This window comes from Pezoporus flaviventris, unplaced genomic scaffold (genome assembly GCF_033815535.1).
Source record: "Pezoporus flaviventris isolate CSIRO_AGI_PZ_B2104156 unplaced genomic scaffold, CSIRO_AGI_Pfla_v1 ptg000020l, whole genome shotgun sequence".
NCBI classification, from domain to species: Eukaryota; Metazoa; Chordata; class Aves; order Psittaciformes; family Psittacidae; genus Pezoporus; species Pezoporus flaviventris.
Window position 1 is genome coordinate 3,212,386 of NW_026892568.1, and position 24,188 is coordinate 3,236,573.

Genomic DNA, 24,188 nt, shown 5'->3' on the forward strand with positions numbered 1-24,188 from the left:
CTCCCAAGAACCCTCTAACACACTTGCAATGCTGGCTGATTGCTCCATCTCTTGCTTAAGCTTAAGCTTCCCCTCTAGGTTTGTTATAGCTTCTTCGAAGACAGTGAACATTAAATTCTATATTAGGCTGTCCTTGCCTTGAATTCATCCACAGTTTAACTTCTTTAACTTAGATGACTGTACCAACTCAGCACTAGAGGTTGAATTACCGCTGCTACAAATGAGATGGCGAGCCACAGTCAGAGATAGCACACACTGAAGAAGCCACTGCTGTTAGTACAGGAGCAGGTTTGGCCTCAGGTCTTTCAGGCAGCAGCAAACAGAACAGACTTTAAAGGCAGAGGAGTTTAACAGAATCACCAGGGGCTGAGGTTGGCAGGGAGCTCTGCAGGTCACCTGGTCCACTCCCTGCTTAAGCATGGTCACCTAAAGAAGGCTGCCTAGGACTGTGTCTAGATGGCTTCTGAACATCTGCAAGGATGGAGACTCCACAACCTCTGTTCCTTTCATGCAGTTTACAGTTAGAAACCTGAATAAGCACCTGAAAGAGGGAGAGGAGCAGGGCTTCTGTGGGCAGCAGGCCCTGTGCTGCTGAGGTTAAAGAGACAGGAGATGAGATCAGAAATCTCCCATCCATCCCCCTCGCTCCTTCTTCCCTGAATAACTGAAGTTCATTTCAGACACACCGCCTGGAGCGTCAGCTGGCACTTCTGGGCCTCACAGAACCACTTGCTGCCACTCAGTACCCCTTTTTCCATTTAAATTCTGTTTTCAGGGGTTCCCTGGGGAACCCAAGGCATGGAGCACTGCTCTGCACTACACACATGAGAGTCAGGACTCCTGCTCCCTCCCCTGGGTGCCCGCAGAGCTCAGTCACAGTCCCACTGCTGCCACTCATGATGTTACACCTTGCTCTCAGAGGAGCAGCACCAGCATGATGTGCTGACCCCTTCATTCATCCTGCCTCCCTGGACCTTGTCATTAGCATCTAATCAGAGATGACAACAGCAGCAGCCTCGGGAATGGCTGCTGGAAGAGTTGCCACTCCTGTACCAAAGCAAAAATACAAGTGGGATCCTCACAGAGGAACTTAACCACTGCTCCCCTCCTCATCTCTCTAGAGAAGGGGCCTCCAGTAACTGTCCCTTGCACACAGAATGAAGAGACTCACTTTGCCTCTTCTACAGTTGCCATAAACAGAGTTTTCAACAGGGGGAAAAAGTCACATTTCCTATCTCACTGCCATTTTTTACATTGCTGGATACTGCAGCATCCAGTGGATTACTATTCACAAACACGTACCTGCTCCTCCGGCAGAACAAATGGAGTAATTTCTGTTTCTGCTCGAGCCTTCGGCATGCAGACAAAACCATTTTTTATTCATCAGTGGTAAAAGGCTACAGCCATTTGACTTTAAACACAGACATGCTTCTGGGCTCTCTTCCAGGAAGTCTGTGTCACCCCGGCTGCAGATCGATATGTTTGTCTGCAAAGTCACCCTTTTGATCTGTAATTTTTCATTTTGACACAAGAAATGCCTTTTGGTCAAACTTTAGCAGTCCGTTAAGTTCCAGTCATAATGGAAACGGGAATCACATTGCTGTAGCTATGTGAAGATTTCCACAGTTTGGGGTTTATTTACTCACGGGTTAATTTGCTCAGCCATAGAGCTGGGATTCAGATGATACTGCAAATCCTGTTCTCCTGCCTCATATAAGCTCGTGTCTCCTCCCCAGCTGTTTGGTGGTGGGCTCACTGCAGTCATGGCTTTATAAAACACTTTGTACATTTACTGCCTAACCTGCAGGAACTGTTAGCGCAGTTTTGTGCTGCAGGGGCTGAGCATCCTCCCAGCTTGGCCCTGTCCTTTACCATGTACAAAAGCAGGGCTCTGGCCAGCACATGGCTCAGGCAGCCCTGCTCACCCCTGGCACACCACGCTCTGTTTGCACAACTCAGCGCATGCCTTCTCTTTCGAAGTTCAAGGTTTCAGGGCTTGAAATGTTGGGGTGTGTGTGTGTGTGTGTGTGTGTGTGTTTCCTCCCCCCCTTTTTTCTGTTAACCCCCAAAGCCATGCCATGGAGGGATACCCCAAAAGCAAAGAGGTGGGAAGACAATCCTACACGTTATTAACAGGACAAGCAGGTCTGAGCAGCGTTTGGGAAAATCCCCCTGCCCGGCTCCACACAGCAAGGGCTGAGCAAGGCTTCCGCATGATCTCACCACTCTCTGAACCAGACACACGGCTCCTCCTGTGTTGCCAACACACTGTTTTTCAGTTGCTGAAGTTTGACCCTAGGGAGGACGCGACAGACGCTCTGGAGAGCTGCAAAGCCCTGGAAACGCGATTCTAATCTGAACAAAGAACATCATGCTTTTAGTCCCCATTCACATCTTACCTTTCAAAAGCAAGTGTTTTGAGTCAGCCTCTCAGAAATACATGTAATGCACAATTCAGAAACATTGCTGCTATAACCAAGTTATTTTTACTCTTACTTTAAAGGGGTCGCAAAGATGTCTGGGTTCTGAATAACCGGTTTGTCAGACCAGAATGGTCAGGAAAAGCTGTATCTAAATATGGCCAAGGTTTCCAGCATAACATATCTTTTAAGTACATTAATTGTAATGTATTTTTACTAGGTAATTAAAAGGGTTTCATTTTAATCCTCACTTAGTAACACCTCATTTAACAGAGGTGTTATATTCAGAGGGAGACTACTCACTGTTTTCTGGAATAAAATCAAAGATCTTAAAGCAACTCAAATGGGGCACCTAAAAATCTGCATGGTTTTGGTCAAGACTTGTGTCCAAAATAAACAATTCTCCCTCCCCCCCCCACCAAAAAAGACTCAAACCAAAACCATCTCCAGCACAGCCATGACCAGAGCATAAGCATCTTGATTAAAGCTCACTGGCACTTCAGGACTGTAACTACTCAACTAAAACAAAAATCAAACTTATCACCAGAGTGAGCTTTGTTTTCCAGCTTTGTTAACACACCACACAGTGCTCCTGTCCCAGGTAAGGCAGGCCAAGCACAGCACACACACCTGGTGACAGACACACACGTGGGGCCAGCCTTTCACATCCTGAGCTCCTGCTGCAAGAAGTCTCTCACCTTAAGTAACCACAGCTATTATTGTGTCAGGGCTGCAGCAGTTTCTCTCCAGAAGGCTGCACAGCACCTTGCCCTGGTGTAAACTTGTGAGCCCAGAGGCAGGGCTCCCATCCTGAGCCAATTAGAGCTTTTCAGAGGGGACAAAGTGCTCTGAAAGCTCTACCTGTTGAAATGTGGTATGTATAGCAAGGCCTCCACCCAGTCTTTGCCATACAGGAACAGCTCTGGAATTTCTTGACTACTACAACCAACACATCATTTTTCACATTACAGGGGCCTGTATCACACACCAGGAGTGTGCTGAGCAAAACCAACAGCCCTAAAAGATGGGTCCTGAAGACTGGAAGAAAATACCTGTGCCCTGGGATCAGTCTGTCTGTGAAGAGCTGGGGAAGCCTGAAGACAACAGTGGGAGCAGGATGGCACACACAGAACTGTGTGTTACTAACCAGAAAGGATTCGGGCAGGTGAGCTTGTTCCAAGAGTGAAGATTCACACCAGCAGCCCTGGTACAAAGCTTTCCTGTGGGCCCCTCCCCAAGGAGCTGGGCAAAGAGCCTGCAAAGGACCTTCCTGACAAGACACCCAGGAGTTAGAAGTGAATATTCCAGTTCTGCAGAGACTGAAGTGAAGCAACCAGTAAGCTGCCTGGCTGCGTTATGGCCACAGAGAACACCAATGCCAGAGCTTTATTGAAATACCAGGTTCTTAGTCCTGGGTTCATGGCACAGGTTTGGGCAAGACTCAACTGCTCAGATTTATAGGGTGGCAAGCCTGTTTCAGGGAGGACCTCTGTTTCACAATTGGTTTCAGCCAGAAACAAGCCCACGGAATCCTGAAGTTCTCTGCAAAAGCTGCAAGAGGGCTTTCGAATCATGAGAAACAGTTTGGTTTGACGTTCTGGTGCAAGACAATATAGAATAAAGAGGAAAAGGTCAAAGCAGGGGGTTTCAAAGCTGAACCTTTCATCCTCAAAAGCTTCCAAACAAGTTGACAGGATTTTGACAGCACTGTAAAGTGCAAGTAAAACTGTATCTGTATGTTTCTAAACAAGTTCTAAACTGCATCTCCTTTTCTTAGATCAAAATGTACTATGGTGTTTTTTTTGTGGTTTATTAATAACATACTGCACAACAGTTTTGTATCAACCTCCCCAGGCACCTTACACACTTCTAGTACCTACAGAGGGAGGCAAACAGCCTCCTACCCAGTCAGTCCCAGGCTAAGTGTGACCATTAAACAGCAAAAAACAGCTTTCTCAAAGCATCGAAGGAAGCAACTAGTTTTTCGGAAGGGGCTCCTCAGCTCTTCCCGGTTATGTGATTTTGCAGTGAAATTATTTTATTCTTTACATATTTTAAGCTATCTGAAAGCAGCAATAATCAAAGTGAGGTCATACAGAGCCAACAGAAATGCCCTTGCACATGTGTAAAGCTTCACACAGCTTTACGCATTAAAAATCAAGCAATCAAGGTCAATTCTTGTGTAAACAGTGTACAACTACACTAAGCTTTTCATAGCTGTATTTGTTTAGTCCAGGAATCGTTCTCCATCTACCATTTAAGGACTCTATGTGGGAGCATTACATCAAACCCAGCACCTACAGAGAAAGTAACACCACGACAGATTGACCACTTCCAAGCTCACCCAACGCTTGCCACAGCAGCGCAGCGCAAACATCATCTTTATTTTAACTACTATTCATCGCATTCAATACAACTGTCCCGAAGCAAAACACAGAGAAACCCCTCCTGCGAGGAAGCCTTTTCCATGCTCCCTCAGCACAGAAATGATGCGCAGGGGAGCACGGCCGGCATCAGGGCGGTTCCAGGGTGCAGGGCTCTGCCCCTGCCCCATGCCTCCTCCCCGCAGCCAGGCTGGTGGAAGCTGCCAACCCACGGACGGCACTGAAGACACGCGTGAGCTCACCACAGCGCCCACAGCCTCCGCATCAGCGCTGTGGCAAAGACCCACGGGGACTGCGGATACCCCACTAGGTCCACGGTGCGGTTCCAGGGGGCATTGCGGCGGCCCACAGCATCTGTTTTCCCCGCTCCTCGGGATCCACAGCCTCCGCGCTGCGCTGGGCGCCGGAGCGGATCTCCCGACATCCGCGATAGAAAGCAAAAAGGGGCCGCAAACGAGGCGGCGTCCGCGGCCTCCCCGCGGCGGGGTTGCCAGCGTAGCGCGCTGCCTCGGCAGGCACGGACGGGGTTCGAACCCGCGATCTTCGGTTTACGAGACCGACGCCTTACCACTTGGCCACCGCGCCCGACGGGCTAGCAGCACCGGCGCGCCGCCAGTGGAACGCAGCGAGCCGCCCGCCCGCCCCGGGGAGCTGCCGCCGGCGGGGCGGAGCGGGGCCCCCGCCGGCACCGGGAGCGGCCGCGGCACCGTGGGATGGCGAGCGCCGCCCGCCCGGTGCGCGGGGCTCCTGCAGGCGCGGGGCGGGGCACCTGGAACGGGCGTGACCGCCCCGAGGAACCGCCCCGGGCGGCGGAACGGGAGCCCCGCCTGCGGAGCTCGGCTGCCAGCGGCCCCTGCAGGAGATGCCTCAGGACGCCTCTCCTGCTCCAGCCACCCTCCCCGGTGGCCACCAGCAGCGAGGGCCGCACCGGTGCTCAAAGACCACGAAATTACCGGCGAACATTTGTACTTCCTCCCGGCTGACACCTCCCGATGTTTCCCCTGACAGCAAATGTGCGCATGGCCACGCTCGCGGAGTCTGCTGGGGAAACGGCAGCTCTTCTGGATGGAAACAGCCAAGCGCCGAGCTCAGAGAGCCCTGTTGCTCTCCCGTGTCGGGCACCTGCTAAGAGGGAGCGCGCTGGCCGCAGCTCCCGGGTTCGGGACGGGGGAACGCTTCCTGCAAAGCAGGAGCAGTGGGAGCCAGCCCCGCTCACGCTGCACACGGGCCCAGGCCGGTGGCCCCCCGCGCTCCGGGAGCCCAGCAACAGCGTTTCCACCCCTTCCCTTGGGACGGTATCAGGCAGTCTAACGTGGGTTTGTGTCAGGAAGCGTTTCCTGATATTCAGACTGTTCTCACATTTTACTTCAATCCCATTATCTTCTGTTTACATAGTAAAATCATAATAGCATAAATCATAAATACAATACTACATTATTAATATTTCCTCCTTTGGGTTTCCAGCTACCAAATATTTAGTCTTATGGCTAATGCTTGGTTAAAATCCAAGAAATGAATCAGCTCTCGTTTTTATCACCAGTGGCTGTAGGGCAGGAGGCTGTGGTTCTGAACCATTATTTAGCTTTGCACTGAAATGTTTCCTTCTGGTGTCTAGTTTTCAAACATCACTGGGTGGAAGAAAGTGATTCAGTATTTTTGGGCTTTGTAAGCACAAAACCACAAACCAAACAAAAAGAAAATAAGAAAATCCAGGCACAGTTAGAACCCGCTACCAATTTGACATAATACAAACCCTATTTTTACTTTATACCTAGAAATCTGTAACCTGGCACCACCACCTGGCTGATCAGATCTGAGTCACACAACCACTACTACAAGAACACGTACTGCACTTGCAACGTGCTCCTTTCATAAATCAGTAACACAAGTCGGGGCTGAACGGCTCATTCCAAAGAGAAAGGACTGCTTTCCCAAGAGTAAATCCCACTTTTAGGTGTCAGTACATTGTGCCCAGTGTTTCCAGGCCGGCCTATGATGCCGAGGTTCGGGTTTGATACCACAGCATCCCAGGGCAGCCGGAGTCGGGCCGCAGGAGCTGGTGGGGTTGCGGGACTCGAGGCTGGTTTTCAGCCACGTCCCGCAGCCTCGGCGGCCGCGGGCTTCGCGGTTCAGGTGGCCGGTGCTGAAGCGTTCCCCCCCGCACAGGCAGCCCGGACGCGCTCCTCCTCCTCCCTGCTCCGGCAGCAGCGATGCAAAGAGCCCGGCCGTCCTCTGCTGGGGGAAAGCTCCGCTGCACCCACCGCCCCGCTTCGGGGCTGCACCTTCAACCCCCACAGTATTACACAGCGTTTCCACGAATGAAGGGAAACTCCTCAGCTGCTGCTTTTCTGCAGGGCGCCCCACTCAGTTCTGCTTTGCACAGAGCTCGGATCGATCCCAAAGGCTGAAGGTTGGGGGCGATTTCTCCGTCATGCAGACGGAAGGATTACTGAGGGCCAGGAGCAGTCCTGCCTGGTGACCATTCAGGTTTTAAATAAAACCCCGAGCACATCAAGGAAAGCCACACAGTGGCCAAGAGAAACTGTGAGGAAACACCTGCAATTTGCTCGTGTTACAGTACAAGTCTTACACCATACAGCCTGCGCACAGCCTTTCAACAGTAAAGTTCCATCTACCTCACTTGGTGCCACAGCCCAGCTTTTCTTTCTTTTCAGAAAGCCTGCTCTAGGAGTTGCAAGCTTTACGTTACATGCTAGTGCATCAAACTATTAACTACCTTGTCTGTTAGCAATCGAAGGCACAAAGATTGTGGCGTGAGGGAATAAGGATTGAAGCCCTATGCCAAAAGACAAATTATCACTGCAAAATTGTATTAAAATCACCAAGCAGTTATACATCTGGGACAATCTTCAATTTACTCATCATATGTTCTAACCCCTCTTTTGCATCCAAAAAGCAGCTGGCTCCAAGGACAGAACTAACCCTGAGTTATGCAAACTAGGAGAGTCCCTGCCACATTACATGTGTCAAAAGACATTTAGAGTGAAGTGACACATTCCAGACCCCCATCTGCCATCAGCGATTTGGGAAAACATTGAAACATGGGCCATCAAGAACAGCAAACAGAACAAGGGAAAGCATCAAAGTCACAGCTTTGAGACTGCTATGTGAACAAAACGTGTCTGGCAAGACAACATGAGACCACAGCCTGCTGCCAACTATAGGAGTTGGCCACTGCACTCACCCAGTGCTCACACGAGATGTGTTTCCTCTCTGTAATGGCTTGCCTTGCCACCGTCCAAGTTTTCAGGAGTCAAAGCTCCTGCAATCTATTTCCTACTCTGCTACTGCCTCATTTAACCTCTGCCCAGCTTCAAACCCTCCTTCCCTCCAAAAGATACGAGCATGATAACAATCACCTCTCAGGCAGCTCCGAGCTTTAATTCCTGGTTGCAAAGTGACCCAAAGCTCTCCCCAGCACAGTAAGAACAGCATGTATTGTGCACAACTGTTGATGTACACTATCCCCAGCGTAACAGCTGATTTACTTTCCCAGTGTATCTTCCTTGCATACCAGTGAGTAACTGATGTGGAAGTAGGTCAGTAGTACAGCACGTTAGCCTGGGCTGACAGGGGTTAGCCTGAGATTTGGGAACAACACTGCTCCTTGCCTCTCTGGCGAAGTGGTTTAGCATACACTGCAGGCAGTTTTCTTTGTGCCTGCTGATATAAATCTGACTAACCAGCACCTCGTTGCCATGAGGAACATGGGAATGGGGAAGCCTGGGAAAGTAACACACAGGTAGGCTGCTCCATGGATTATTCATACACTTTGCTCTGATTCCCCAAACACCTGTAGCTACCGGGGAGAAAAGCTGCCCAGCAACCACATGGGATGATATTGTAAAAGATGTATTCCAGTTCAGAAACTACTGACAGCCAAACCAAAGCAGTCTGCACACTATAATCACTTCAAGATCATCAAAATGCTTTTTAAAGGAAAACATTTGTCCTGCAAAGCCTGAACTCAACACTGAAGTCTCTTCAAAATCCCCTTTCCCCTGCTTCGTGCCCAGCTGCAGGCAGAGCTTACCACCTTAGACCCCACCTCAGGTACTAAATAACACACCACAGGCCAGGTTCTCTGGCTTTACACCCTTCATCATCGTTCACACAGGTGCAAACCGGTCACATTTTTACTCATCAAGGACACAAGCAGCACCTGCTGGAGCAGGCTGGGTGCGGGAGCAGCGGCTCTTCAGAAAGCAGACTTCAGCTCCATTAAACCCACCTGTGGCAGCACAACCCCGCGGCCATGTCGGGGTGGTATTTCCAGGCGCACTCTAATGGTTTCCCTCCAACACGGGGCCAGGCAGAGCTGCTTCACCCCAGGAACCACGCTGTTCCCTCACAAAGGCCCCGTTTTCCCCTGTAAGCAGCACCCAGCACCTCTGTGGTCTGACCGCGGCTGCCCTTCCCCAAAACAAAGGGCCCCTCTTTTCAGGAGCGGTGCCCACAGACACCCCTGAGGTGCCCATGGCGCCCTCCCCTCACTCCCTTACAGCAAGCAGCCTTGAACCAAAACGGCCGCTCACTTCGTCGGTCATTTTCCACTGTAGCAGTTAAAACACCCCCCGGAGAAGGTGGCAGCGGGCCTGGCACCTCAAACAGGAGGCGAGTAAACAAGACGTACCTCAGAGCGCCGGCCGAGGCGGTGTGCTGTGTCCTCCGCCGTCCTGCCGCGGTGGGGACTCCAAGCGCGAGGCTCTCCTTGTGTCCGCGCTCCCCGGCGCTGTAACCGCAGCTCCCAGCCGAGGCCCGAGGCTTCCCAGCGCCCCCCGGCCCCTTCCGGGCACACCTGGGAGCCGCAGCTGGGCCCGGCCATGGCAGAGCTCCCCCTCAGGCCTCTCCCCAGCACAGCGGGGCAGGGGAGAGCCGCTGCCTTCAGCCTCAGAAGTCAACACTAAACCCACCTCCGGCGCTTCTAAGGCAGCTCTATAACGTCAAGCAGGTGCCAAGCTCAGTTAAAAATTTCTGCTCCATCAGAATGGAACATAATATTTTATAGTTCAAAACTCCGTGTTTTGGGACATTTAGGGGATACTGATGATTTCTTTCCTGTGACTTACCACAATTTATTACCTCTTTGTGCCCAGGGGCTGGTGAGTGGGTATTGATAAACCGCAAGATGTGGGAGAGGGAACAATTCAAGCATCTCACCAGATGAGGGGGTCAACACTCAAGAAATGAAAGCAGCAGCTCAAGAGCAGGTTGATGGGAGGGAAGGACACTTCTAGGATGGTCCAGTCTCACAACCGTCTATTTAGCTTCCCAAATGCATCAGGAGAGTGCTGGGCTAGAAACCCCAATGCACGTTTATTCCCCAGGAGCCAAAATGTGGAAAGTGACACACTGAAATTCTCACATCTGCAAGAGGAAGATCTCCAGTCATGCAGATCCAGGGTCTGGTCTTACAAAAAGCTGCCACAGAAGCCATGGACGGAACAGGAGAAATAATCTAAAGCATTTGCCCTCTCTAAGAAAGCGAGTCAATAAACTGGTAATGCTATTTCTTATTCCATTTCAATAGGCAAAGTAAATCACTTGTCCATTCCCACAAAAATAATCCCAGACTGAAGTTAACCTGAAATGGGCGATGCGTTCAAATGAGGTTTTAGTTTGATGTCCATTCAAGTATAAAACCAAACAAATTTGCTTTGGTGTGAATAAAAAAAATATAACTGCCAAGTCAGGACCATAACATTGATTTAGGTGTTTTATTATTTTGAATTAACTAAAACCAGTAAGTGGATAGAATGGATCTCATAATGATATTACAACAATAAATCTGGGGAGCGTGTGTGAGACACTGCCTTACAAAAGAGACCAGCCATCTGACACAACATTTCTCAAAGACAGAGAACTGCTAGTTACATTGAATTTCATCTGCTACATAATCTCGACCATGACCTAGTGCTTCTAAAAAACCTGTACAAAATGAGTTGTTTTTACATCTCAGAGGCACATGAATACAAATCTGATCTATTTTATATATACACATGTACATTACATGGAAACCAGAGATGAAGATCAAATTAAAAAGTGTATATCAAAAGTGCCCAAAACAGGAAATAAAATGTGAAAATGCATCTTCACAACAGAGAAATAAAAGGCACAAGTACTAAAATATGTAACCATGCAAAAAATGTCAGTACAGTCTGTGCACCAAAGCAAACCAAATGACTCCCACAACCGCTATTACAGTAATTCCCAAAATATCTCCGTATTTAAACATACCATCAGTGCAACAATTGATGCCCTGTAGTTTATTACAGTGTTCACATGATATGAAATTCTTAGTTCCCCTTCTGACTTCCTTTCTCCAAAGCCAGAATAATTTAGCTGTGGATAAAGTATTAAACAAAACAGGGCTGATGCTGAGCACTGCAAGATCATCACTGCTCCAAGTTACTGGGTAGAAGAGTAACCACAGCCCTCCTGCTTCAGTCATTGTCTATGTATTGACTGTGTGTCTGCCAGAACTATCACCTCTGCACCCTTTGCCAGGGTGCATGCGGCTCTGCTGAGTGATGTGAGAGCTGACAGCTCAGATGTCATACTTCCACCACTAAAAACAGATTCTTGGAGTAGGTTCCAAACTATACTATAGAAATCCATGTTTGTTAATATACATTTTCATCAGGTTTAAAGTTTAAGTAATCTCTTCACAATTATATGTTTGAATAGGTATTACTTTCACAGCTGAACAAAACTTTCAGTAAGCACGGACAAGTTTTCAGAACACAATGTAGCCCTATCAGCTGGCTCCACACTGTGGCAAATGATGGTACAGTGACCTGAGTTGCAGATATTTCTACAACAATATTTTGAACTGGAAAATACTGAGAAAACCACCCCAAGGATGCTGCAAAAGAGCAAGATGCCAGCAGCTATTGAACTATACCCTTTAAAATCAGCTGTGTTACATCACCTGTCATGCCTTCTTGACAATGTTTCTTGAGTAACAAATGAAATAACTGGAATATGAGCACTGCTACTTACACTAGAACCAATCCAGGAACTGCTCAAAGTTTGAGCCAAGTTTTCACTTGAATCGATATAAGCCAAGCCACTGATGTGGCAAGTGTTTGATCAGCTGCTACTTCCTTCCTTCCTTGGAAAACATCCCTCTGACCACACCGTGCAGTATTTGTTTGAAGAGAAAACCACTTTATATTCACTACCATTAAAGAAGGGGAAAAAAGTATTCATTTATTTGTAAATCCTACTTCTCAGATTCATCATTAGCACTAGGATGCAGAGACTGCTGAGCAGTGACCGATGGAGCCAGCCACGGTGTGTGTTTATGTATTAGCTTCCAAGACCTCAATTACTAACCAGACCAGGCAGCCCACATACTGCAGGCCAAGATCCTGTCTGGAGAGTAATGCAGTTCTGCTGAAGTGAACTGGGCATTGCTGCATTCAGGCAGCAAAGTATTTGATCCACGCATCTTTGAGAATTAATAACGCTGCGTTCAACTCCCCCCAGAGCTGGCTGAGAAACATCTGAATTTCTCCCAAGACCATAAAAGGAAAGTTGGCAGCAAAAGTGTACTGGAGTTTTTTTCCTTTTTGAGACTTGCTACAAATTAGCATACTAAAAACTCCTTAAAAATAAATGGGATGGTTACAGTTTGTCACTGCTGCACTTCAAAACATGACAAATTCTCAAACAGCTTGTGTCTTTAATAGAAGTTATTCAGAAAGCTGAAAAATACTCTTTTATGTCAAGGTAATTTTGGCTCAATATCACACTCCAAAACCAGAACTAGGCAGCAGCCTAAGAGTGATGTCTGGAGGGAAGCAGCCAGTATGAGTAAAATCTTGAGAGACCACATTTCATGTACTCCTAGGTGCAAGTTTTGAAACAGTTCTTTTTCTGCAGCAGCTTGATGTGTGAGGGATCAGCTTAAGAAAGGACAGCTGCTGGTGAGAAGCAGTCATTTTTTTCACTGTACAAAAATACCTGCAGTGGTTTGCAACTGGTTTGACCAGAATATCACTTAGCTTTTCTGAATCTATACCAGAATGAACTAAGAAACAGATCAAGATCCAAGCACCTTGGATTGTGTTTGCATCCCCAAGGGTTAAGTGAGAAGCACAGATCTGACACAAGAATGTTTACTGCACTTGAGCAGTGCTAGAATGAGATGATACCACGTTTCTGTATCTGAAGTTATTTACCCAGGGAGGTGAAGCCATTGTTCCACCCACAGTGACACTGACACACAGGCAGGCTGTACTTCCCCAGCTGGGCTGTGGGCACAAAGAAAACTCACAATAAGGAATTTATCAGAGAACCGACACTGAAACCAGTGGCTTCACCATCTCCCGCATCTCCTGTCTGTTGTGCCAATGTGGCTGTCTGACACTTAACCAAAATATGCAACATCAGTATCTGATTACTCTCTACTCCCATAACCCATCAAGATACCCCTTATTATCAAGTTACCTGCATGTCATAAAACATGATGACTTCTTTTCTGGGATAGAAGGGTTCTCCAAGGCTTGGGCTGCAAAATAAGTTGGTCTAGTATGCGTAGTTACTGTAGCTACTCAGTCTAAGAATGCAATTGCTAATTGGCATTTTTAGAGGTGGATGTCTTAGAGGAAAGTGTATCTGTCAGTGAAACACCTCTCCCACCTCCAAATCACATTAGTTGTCAAACATATCAAGCATCTGGATATGTATTTGAACATAACAGAAAGCAGTAGCACACTGAGGGCCCCACAGGAGCAAAAGCATAACTTTTATGCAATAAAACAAAGCTACAAACACCACCAACATGGTGGTAAGACAACTCTTCAAACGCAAACACTGGAGTAAAAGCTTCTAAATGCTACAGCAGGTGGGTACAGAGCTGCACAAGAAGTCTTGTGAGCCTTTAGAAAACCCACTGCTGAGTACCCTTGGCTAAATACCACTTTCAGGATTTTAGCCAGACTTAAGAGACTATTGTCTCTATTAGTGGCTATTCACCTCTTACATACAATTACCTGCAAATACGTTGGCTATCACTACAGTCATGTCTTCTTCTGTTCATGTCCATGGGTCTGTGTCTCAGTGAAGTAAGCCAGGCTCTCTGCTCCCCAGGTGCTCAGCACCACTTTCAGTGAAATAGTCCTCAACATTTGCTGATGTTCTACCCTAATAGGAATGGGTTTTAGATTATTACAATTTTGAAGCTAAGTCCAGTTTACTCTAAAAATATTTAGGGGGAAACATTCAGTCACCATTCTGACCTGCAACAGCTTCATTCATACTTAAATCCACTGCATGAGAGCAGGACAGAAGCGTAACTTACCAAACACAGTCAGCTCCGGTAGCAGGCATGCTAGCTCACCCAGCCCTGCTCATCACTGCAGGTTAGCAACAGCCACCTGACAACTTGAAATTGTTCTCTGCGGACTATAAAAAGAGCAAAGTCCTTGGCACAACCCACAGATGGCTTCAGTTAGAGGGAAATGCCATCACTAAAGTGAAAGTGAAGAGTTCTGGCTTAAGTGTTCCTCTCTTGCCTTCTGGGAAGGGCGCATGTGTGTGTTGTCAATGACAGAACCTTTTGCCATGTTGCACATCAGAGGTCATTTTACACCATCTCCAGGCAGCAAAGGAGTAGTCTTTAAATCCCTTCCTCACCCTATAGCCTCAGGAAACCAGCCCTAAGACATTACTGTTTAAACAAGACGGCACCATTTCTTCCAGAGCACTGAAGTCTTACACACTTCGTGCACTGCGGTGTTGTCCCATGGTTATTCCTCTGGTCCCTTTCACTTTCCAGTTACTTTACACCTGCCTGATGCAGGTACACAGAAACAAGTTGGTTTTATTGTCTTGCCTTCAAGAAAGCCTGTTTTCAGTACTTCCCCCGTTTCCCATCACTCCAGTAACACATCACTGAAGGCAAGAGCACAGAGATTGCAGAAAAATATATATATTTACATCCATAACTGAATACAGTCTTATGTATTCAAATTCAGGAAAAATGCATCACATATACACACCAAGATACATCAAGAGAATACTAGGGGCAAGACACTGCCAACAGCAAGAAATACACAGAAAAGCACAGTCATTGCTACTGTAACATTCTTCTGGGGAGTGTATTCAATAGACGTAACATCTCTACGCACTGGGGAAAGCCAGATATTTGAGCCTGTTTTTCTGCGCCAGTCGGTGTAAATCAAAAATATGGTATTTTTACTTTAAAAAAGTGCATGGTATAATTTTCTTTTTAGCCTTCAACTATCCAAACAATTCCATTAGCTCCTTCCATAAGCTACATTATTCATTAAAAAGGTCCTAGCCCTACAGTACACAGATCCAGCTCAGGAGAACACAGGCACATGCTGAAGTCCATCCTATTTAAGGCAGCATTTAAGCATACACTCAACTTTAAAGATTTAGCGTTCTGTCCAACTGACCTCTATGAGCAGCCATAGTACACATTTAAAGTTAAGCACCTGCCCCACTGCTCATTTAAATCAGGATGTATTCCCTATTCAGAGCTTTAAATATGCATGTGTGTACCCAGCCTGGATTGGAAACTGCTGCAACACCAAGCTCTTTTCCTTTTTACTGCCCTAATGATAAAAGTCACTCCATGTTTGACTTCCCTCCACCACTGCGCTAGGACCCAGCCAGTCCTCTTCACAGCTTGCCCACAAAATGTCGGTCTCAAAGGAGTGAGGTGTAGCTGGGGTGGGAAAGCAACTCAACCGATAATTTCAAGGGCTGCGCCTCCTCCCCCGATGTGAGCTATTTCATGCAATTTTTTTTTTTTCTTCTGGTAAGAACTAGAACGTGCTCCCTCTTAAGGGTGAAGGGGCAGGATCCCAGAATTCATCTTAATGGCCCATGATAAACCCCTGAAAATAGGGGAACAGATTTGAAGAGCTTCTTTGCCTCAATGCTACACAGGGACCCTGGCATAAAAATACACATGCTCACACACACTGAAGAGCAGGCTGGCTCAGAGCATCCCAAAGCAGGCTCCAGAGTGAACTTACATTAAAAGCACTTTGTGCTGACAGTGGCAAACAAGTGGATGGTGATTTTTTTCACAAAAAGCAACAATTCTGCAATATTTTCCTCATCTTCCCTTGTACTTTGAGTCCTTCCTTTTCCTCAAAGTGTGTTTTTTTTTGTCCTATGTGTGGTTTAAGTACTAAAACTAAATCAAATAGGAAATAGTCAGCACCAGTCAGGAACTGAACCTGGGTGTGTTAGTTGATTTGTGGTACCCAAATTCCTGGAAGAACAAAAGAACAATTCTTGCTCCTAAAGTCAGGGACACATCCATGTGTTTCCATTGTCTTTTTTACCTTTACAACTAGAGGTAGAGTAATTTTGTCCAGAATCTAAAACAGCATGATCCAGTTATATTGTTATTACATTAATATACAGTATCCATCTTACCACAGGTATTGAAAGTGCATGGAAAAAGTCTAACCAAGCCAATTCAATGACAAATAACAGTGTACCAAACATCATATAAACACACCCGCGCACCCACACTCACACACAGTGTATATATATATTTATAGATTAATTTACAGTATCAGTGTTGTTTAGATCCAGTGGCATGTGCAGAAATATCAGGCAGTTGCTGCTTTTCCTTCTCTCATTCTCTTCAATTCTTTATCTCCAAGATAGAGGGATTATGGTCCAGGATTGCCAAAATTATCTTGTCCATATACTGTCGCAATCTGTAATTGATTTCTTCCTGTTCTTTAAGGGCTTCCATGAGCTGAAACACAACATTTCAAAGTTACTTTTGAAATAGTTTCACTAGTTTACATAATAGCATGAAGTTCAGGCAGGTGAGAGACTAGTACTGACTCAATGTCACCTTTTGTGATAGGTATTCTACCTCTAGCTCTCCCTGTTTCTGTATGAGAAACAATCTGGATGTTAAAGATCTTTACTAGTAAGAAAGGCGGTGAACAGTCATCACCAGGGATCTTTTGGCAGGTTTTTTGACACAAATACCTTATTTAAAACACCAATCCATCCTGCATCCACACCATGGGTGAACCTCTCCATCTCGGAATGCAAGAGCTTCATGATACTCTACGGGCCCCTCAAACTCTCCAAAGACGAAGACTGCTGGCTTTTTATACTCTGCATGTTCAATGCCAAACTGACAAAGCTGTCCAGGAGCAGTAGAGCCCTAGATCCACCCTAATGTGATTTGTGCATCCATTTTCATTAGCCTTGTTAAAAGTCCCACCCTGAGTCTGCAGTTCCTTACCTTCATTTGATTATAGAGGAAAAAAATGGCACAACGAATAAAGTTTATGTAAGATTTAGGAAGCCTGGGCCATAGTTGGCACTTTCCTCCTTTAGAGGGGTAGTGCTGGATATTCTTTGCATGAGCCAGAGGCATGAGATAAACAATGAGGAATAATTAGGTAAAAGCAAATTGGACTTCTGCTATTGTCAAGAAAAAATAAAATCATTAGAGTTCAACAATTAAACAGCCTTCACAGAGCTTTGGTTCAGCAAGAAACTCAAGTATGTTCTTCACTTCAAGGCACTGCCCAGGAGCTAAGGCTAACAGGGTCATTCAAATACAGATTAGGTAAAAAAAGTCTGTCACAGGACACCTCTTGAAGAAGAAATGGGAAGTTCTGTCCAGAACAAATGAAGCCTAAAAAGCAAACAATTCCTTTTAAAATCAACTTCATCACTAACCTGTATTTTTCCCTGGGAGCTCTTACATACTCACTGGCCTGATCTCACAATCTGTCCTTGCACGCTACCTACTTTCTTCAATAATTCAGCTCTGCTATAGGAAATACATAGCTTAAACACAGATCTAAGTGAGAGCTTGTTACTGAACTGAGAACTGAATCTAGAAGAGAAAGTAAAAGTTGAAGTAACTACAGTAATTTGTGTGAATTTAATGTCATAATATCACAATACCCTGTAAGGTAGCACATGTTAAAATTGTTAAAATCCATTGTAAAACTTTTCCCCGAGATTCTAATAATTCCAGTATTGTGAGAGACAAATGGAAGAGTTATATTAAAAGAGCATCCAAAGCCTCTGTTAGATTCAAGGCAATCTTATAACACTCCTGAACTCCTAGCAAAGCAGATTTTTTTCTGCTGTTCATTTGTCAGCTTCAAATAGTTCAACCTTGACAGCTAATTACATTGAAACTGGCATATTTCTGGATGTAGTACTTGATTAAAAAAGCACATTACCTCATCTCTTGATGCAGAATCAATTTCAGCAGCCAGTGACTGGGCTTTTGTTTGTGTTGCAAAGAGATTTTTAGCTTCATAAAGACTAAGACTTAGGATCTGTCCATTGAGATCATCATTTTGGTCACGAAGTTTCTGATTCTCCTATTTAACGATAAAAAGACACTGATTTAAGTTCTTCCCATAAGGCTTCATTGAACAATAAATCTTTTGAATCACAGGTAGCTCGGATGACACAAGGTAAGGCTGCAAGCTAGCAGCAACACTCTTGTCACCAGACAAGGCTACCCTGACAGCATCACAGGCATTTCTTATGTGCACAATTTACACGGCCTGTTTAAAGTCGTCCTAGACAGATGCAACATGGTTCTTGTGCTTGTGTGAGAAAGGGGACACAAAATCTAAAGGCAGTATGCTATGAGTGGCAGCTATAGGCATTTGTCAAAGCAGTCCTGTGTATTTCACATGGATCAAGAGGCCCATCCCTGCTCACCTGCTTCAGCCTTTTTATTTCATGCTCCATTTCCACCTCTCTGGTTTTGGCATTGAATTCACTCACACTGGATGAAGAGCTTCTCCCACGTCCAGGACGCTCACATTCCAGCTTGTACAGCTGCAAGTGCTCCAGTTCCTTCCGCAGGTCTTCAATGAGCTGTGGGCATGCAAGCAGATCATGTCTCTCCAGTCCCTTCACAACCAGCCCTCCCCATAAGCAGCCAGCTCTGTGCTGCACCTCTGTACTCCAACACCAGCACTCTGTGAACCTGGCTGAGGTCAGACAGCCCTACAATAGAGCCACTTGCTCTTCTATGGAAGAGCAAGGTCACTTAAACCTCTTCAGAGCTAGAAGAGTCTCTGATCTCTAAGCTTCATGTCTGAGAGGCATAATTCCCCTTGCAAACATAATAAAGGAAATCTTAGGGCACACATTCAAGGCTTCAAGTTCTCAGAAAGTTGGCAATCCCTGACCCAAAGTGGTTACATTTATTCTTGCAGCATTCATCACCTTATGGGTACCCCTCCCACAGAAACACAACCCAGTAATACATTCACTGGATGCTGTACTTTCACTGTTCATTCTGTCTGTTAATTCTTTGCTCAGATGGGCTTCTATGCAGAAGAGATGTGGTTGCCTGGTCTTACACCCCTCTTCACACCTACCTCCTGCGTGGCTTCCCTCTCCTTGTTAAACTCCAGCCTGTTCTGCCGCAGCTTGTCCATCATCCTCTTGTACAAATCCATCTCATCCTTCAGTCGCAGACTAGTGTCTTCCAACCTATCTGACATACGCTGCCTTTCCTAGAACAAAAGGGCAACTTCACAGCTAGTTTGCAAGTGCACAAACCGTCTTCAGTTTTACCACACAACTCTAGACACAGCTGGCCATAAGCTGGCATGTGTCTCAGGGCATTCCTGACACTAAAGGTGACCAATGTTCCAATTACATTAGTAGCCTTTTTTAGGGTAGGCAAACTAAAGAAGCTGGGCCAACCACTATGAGAAATTTGCTCTTACACAAATCAAGCTGCTCAAGCACTTGGGTTTTGTTACCTCATCTAATCTCTCCGTTTGTGATTTCAGTCGTGTGACAGTGCATTTCAGCTCACCATTTTCTTCTTCCAGTTGTTGAACCCTATGTCAATAACAAAAATCTTACAGCAAGTACCTCAAGAATGCAGACATGCAAAATAGCATGTTCTAAAAAGCCATTTGATAGAAAGATCAAACAATACTTCTAATATTACAGTTTTTTAGCATGAGCTATTGAGCACCATTTGTTTGGTTTTGGGGCCAATAGTAGCTCTTAACTGTGAAATCTACTGTCTGCCCCTCAGATTCTTATGCTCCTAACAAGCATCAAAAAAGAATTAAGTAGGAAGAAACAAATGCAGACACAAGTGTATGCTACAGCTGGTCATAACTCCCTCCTTGAACCCATGCCAAATATCCATCTAAGCTGCCTACATGGGCCATGTGGATTAAAGCATTAATGTGAAGCATCCTCTGTGCACTGTCTGGTTGTGAACAGCCTATGTTTACATGCAAATTAAGAAATGAATAAAAAGAACCTGCCCTGTGTTCTGGGTGGCACCAGGACGTTTGTTACCTTGTATTCAGCAGTTCAATTTCAGTGCCTTTCTCTTTCTCGTACTTGATATATGCTTCTCTATGTCTCTTTATCTCTTCTTCCAGGGTCTGTTCTGCTGATGTTTCTTGGTCTTTCAATAGTTCTTCTAGCTCATGAACTCTAAGGAAACCAGAGTGCATTTCAGTAACAGCTTCAACAAGTACTTTAAAAAACCCAACAGTGTGCAACTTCATTGCCTCTCGTTTTTTTTCCGATTCCTTTATTTAATTTTACTTTGGGCACTGGAAGCTGCTCTAAGGTTTCCCTGAAGCCTTCTCTTCTCCCAGCTAACAACCGCAACTCTCTCAGCCTGGCTTCATAGGAGAGGTAGTATCAGTTCATCTATTACTCTTTCATTCTCAGTCTTGAGAATATGGGACTACGACCCAGCCTTTTGCTCTTGCTACATGCAAGAACAATGGTAACCTCTGTCACAACAAAGGAGCTTGCTCTATACAAGTCAGTAACATCTCTGTACTAAGAAACTTGCTTGGAAGGCCTCTGCTTGCTGAAAATTCAGCAAGGCAGCCCTGTTCCAGTTGGACTTCTCACTTGAAGCCTTACCTGTTAGCATTAAGGCAGATGACTTGGTCATATTTTATGGGTAGAGATTTTCCTTCCCTACAACTCTATTCCAGCTTTGCTCTGATGTAAGAGAACTGGCTCTGTGCTTTATTACCTGTGAACTAGCTGGGTGTTCTCTTGTTTCAGTTTGCTCTTCAGATCACCATTTGTCAGGCTGTCATTCTCCAGTTCTGTCACCTTTTTTTCTAGGTACGTTACCTGGAAGGGGAAGTAGAAAAGTAGTGAGAGTTTGAACCTCTCTTTGTACATACCTTCACTGTTCCTAAGTGGCATTTAGCTATGCTACCTTTGTAAAGGGAGCATACCTGACTGCAAAGCCAGCAGCAAAATTAAGCTCTGAAATTCTGGGATTCCCAGACCCTGCATCTTCCTTGAAGGTGATCAATGCAAAGACACAGTAAAGAAGTACTAACACAATGCCTAGATCTGTACTCATACAGTTCTTGCATTTTTGCGAAGCAAAATCATAGTATTAATGGAATAGAAAGGACATTTTGAATAAGCTGCTTCAGATCACTGGTAACTCTGAGCAAGAGAACTTGAGAACTTCGCCAGTTTGATGCATGCCTCCATCAGGATTTTGTTGGGTACATTAACTGCAATGTACTCAGCTTCTCACCTTTTCAGTGATATCATTATCACAGGAGTCTATACTGTCTCTGAACAGGTCTTCTGTGCTGCCATTACTGCTGCTGAAGTTACTGTGGTGGAAGAGCTGTCTGAAAGACCAGAAGGATAATTATTTTGCTTGGTAAGGATGGAGGAGAGAGTCTGGGTACTGCCCTATAGCCTGGCTTTGCACTCTGAACATCTGATGCTAAAATCAGTGCAATCATTTCAATGACAATTCCAACTGTTTAAGCACAAGTCCTACAAGAAACAGGCAGTTAAATGAAGTCACAGTGACCACAATCAATGGCACTGGTTCTTGAGTGAGAGTTCTTTGTTGCTTTTGATAGCATCTGCCACCATTATTAACATAGGCTAAAAATCGCCTTATTCACACTGTGTATTGAGTTGTATTTTCCTTATTAGAAATTAAGGCTAAGGTCACCATCGTGCACTGGTTGGTACAGTTAATCTAGAACATTTCATACTGTAAGAACTTTCATAAGAAGCAGAAGAGAATCTCAAGCAGTTCCCACTACAGAATAGAGAGCACTGGAGATTACTTAAAATATTCTTGAAGCTTACAGCCTTCCCCAGCCCAGGGCTGGTTCATTCAGCCAAAAGAAGATCACAGTTCCGTAGGACCTTTTTAAAGGGATGCTCCTGCTTTCCTTTGCATTTCAGCAACAGCCACAAATCCTCATTGCATAAGGGTGAAAGCAGCAACAGCTGCACTGCTGCAACAGCAGTATAAAGGAAGAGAATTGGCAGACAAGGAAGCAACTAACTACGCTCCTAACAGAGCTCTTTCGAGTTCATGGGCCTGCTCCAAGACTAGCAGTGGCTTCTAGATTCTGTAACATCCCTATCCAAACACAGGCCCCTTCCCTTGAAAACTTGTCTTGGCACATTTCTGTTTTCCTAAATTATTCCTTCTCTCTCCTCCCACCCCCACATATGGAATTGTTACAGCTGATTCCACATGTATTCATGAGAAAGTTGAAGACTCTTACCTTCCAAAAGCTGTGCTTGATATTTTCCTGTTAGGGCTACATGGATACAGAAGGAATGATATAGGTATTAAACATTTATTTGATCAGTGTTGAATTCAATCTTAACTTAAACTCCAGGTGAATTGCACAATGAAACATAATATTGACTTTTTTAGTGAAGTAAAACAAAAAAGAATCTGTGAACAATATTCTTGGGCAACTTCATCAAAAGCTGCAGTCACCAACAATGTGAGGATGAATGGAGCCATGAATTACTGTGATTATTAATAAGTCAATTTGTAAATACTGTTATATTTAGTAGATATTTGTCAATGTAAATCAGAAACTAACATTAGGAACATCACAAAAGGACACTGAGTTAGTGATGGACATTTATTCTGGATCCCCAGTTTTAGATGATTTTATAAACAGTTAGTTTATCCTTCCCCATAACGCTTTGCAGCTCAGCACAGGAACTGAGTTATTTTCCATTTTTACAGTTCCATTTTGCAGTCAGAGACTAGTATTATCTAAATGAAGGACTAGACTCCAGACAACAACACCAGAACCAAATCCAAATACCCAGCTGTATTGCTTGATAAGGGGATGTTGTACCTCTGTGTGCAGAGACACACAGTTCCCTATCACAGTATCACTCTCTTTCAGCCAGGTATGTACAGCCTCATTCACACCATTACCAAAGCCCATGCCAGTCAGGGGCTGGGCGTTAGAAAACTCCTCGCTAGGGCAGGAACATTGTTCCTATCAAGTACTATGCTGCTGTGTCAGCCAAGAGAAGCAGCAGTACAGCGCACTGTGCCAAGAGTTATGAGGACAGGCAGGTTTTACATTCAGTGTCTAGGGGGAGCTAGAAGCCCACCAAATCATTTCCTTCAAAACCCCTAAGATGACTGTTGGAAGCACTGTATTCTTTCCAAGTGTTCGGTATAGTTTACAAGTGGATGGAGTGGCAGAGATAGAATTGCAAGGAGAAAGCTGAAATTGCAAAGAACCCCACAAGTAACTTCTGCCAGAGGATCAATCATTTCTCCAAGTTCCCTAGAGGAAAAAGGAAAAAAAAAAAAAAAAAAATCCCACAGGAAAGAAGTACCTCTGCCGACCAATAGCTTTAGGAGAGGTGTAGTGAGCATCTGCCAGATTGTTCCTCCCCACCTGGGGAAAACAGGAGCTCACTGTAGACCTGCACTAGGCAGCACAGCAGACTCCATTTCATGGGAAAAATTCCTGGAAATACCACTCTCCTCTGCAATCAAAGAGCTCATTGGCTAAAATATTTGAGTTTCCTGATGCTGTCTGCACCGTAAGTCATAAAAACACTTACTAGCTAATGAAAAACAGCATTTTCCTTCAGGCTAGATGTCAAGGTCTGAATCTCTTAGCTGATTTGTAAAAGCGAAAGATGTGCAAGACAGAATTGTCTACAGGCATGAAGAGGGCCCTTTCTTCCTCTCCTCCTGCTACTAGCTAGTCCCATTTGAAGGGGGCATTGCTAAATGCAGTGCAATAGGCTGCTTACCTGTTTGCTTTCAAGTTTTTCAGCCTGGCTTCCAAATCGTTGAGTAGATTTATCTTTTTGCAGCACTGTGAGCAGTAAACATCCAGTAACTCGCTGTTATAAACATGCCTCATTTTTCGGGGTGTTTGGCCAGCACTGTTTGCAGGAAAGGAGAGATGTTACTAGCTATAGTAACCAACTCACAACAGGTTTTCTTCTTGACTGTGTCTGTATGTCAGAATCACAGGCAAGGGGCTTCAGATATCACCTCTACCCACAGCTCATCTAACTTAGAGCTGATGATGGAGAATGCCGGTCT

The 24,188-nt window shown here is 45.4% G+C and overlaps 1 protein-coding gene and 1 non-coding gene across 6 annotated transcripts in view; both read right to left on the reverse strand.

The window, feature by feature from the left end:
- Positions 1–5,317: 5,317 nt before the first annotated feature.
- TRNAT-CGU (transfer RNA threonine (anticodon CGU)) lies at positions 5,318–5,389 on the reverse strand. The gene has a single exon. It is a non-coding gene; the product is annotated as a tRNA-Thr (tRNA).
- Positions 5,390–10,514: 5,125 nt separating this feature from the next.
- RAB11FIP4 (RAB11 family interacting protein 4) overlaps positions 10,515–24,188 on the reverse strand; it is a 116,011-nt gene continuing 102,337 nt past the window's right edge. For all 5 annotated transcript variants that reach the window (XM_061455365.1, XM_061455364.1, XM_061455367.1 and 2 more), the window contains 10 exons: positions 23,891–24,025; positions 22,375–22,410; positions 21,372–21,471; positions 20,847–20,950; positions 20,147–20,287; positions 19,591–19,672; positions 19,201–19,338; positions 18,533–18,691; positions 18,040–18,183; positions 10,515–16,577 (listed from right to left, as the gene is read on the reverse strand). In XM_061455365.1, coding sequence (XP_061311349.1) covers positions 16,461–16,577; positions 18,040–18,183; positions 18,533–18,691; positions 19,201–19,338; positions 19,591–19,672; positions 20,147–20,287; positions 20,847–20,950; positions 21,372–21,471; positions 22,375–22,410; positions 23,891–24,025 — 1,156 coding nt within the window. In that variant the 3' untranslated portion in view covers positions 10,515–16,460. The remainder of the gene's footprint in view (positions 16,578–18,039; positions 18,184–18,532; positions 18,692–19,200; positions 19,339–19,590; positions 19,673–20,146; positions 20,288–20,846; positions 20,951–21,371; positions 21,472–22,374; positions 22,411–23,890; positions 24,026–24,188) is intronic.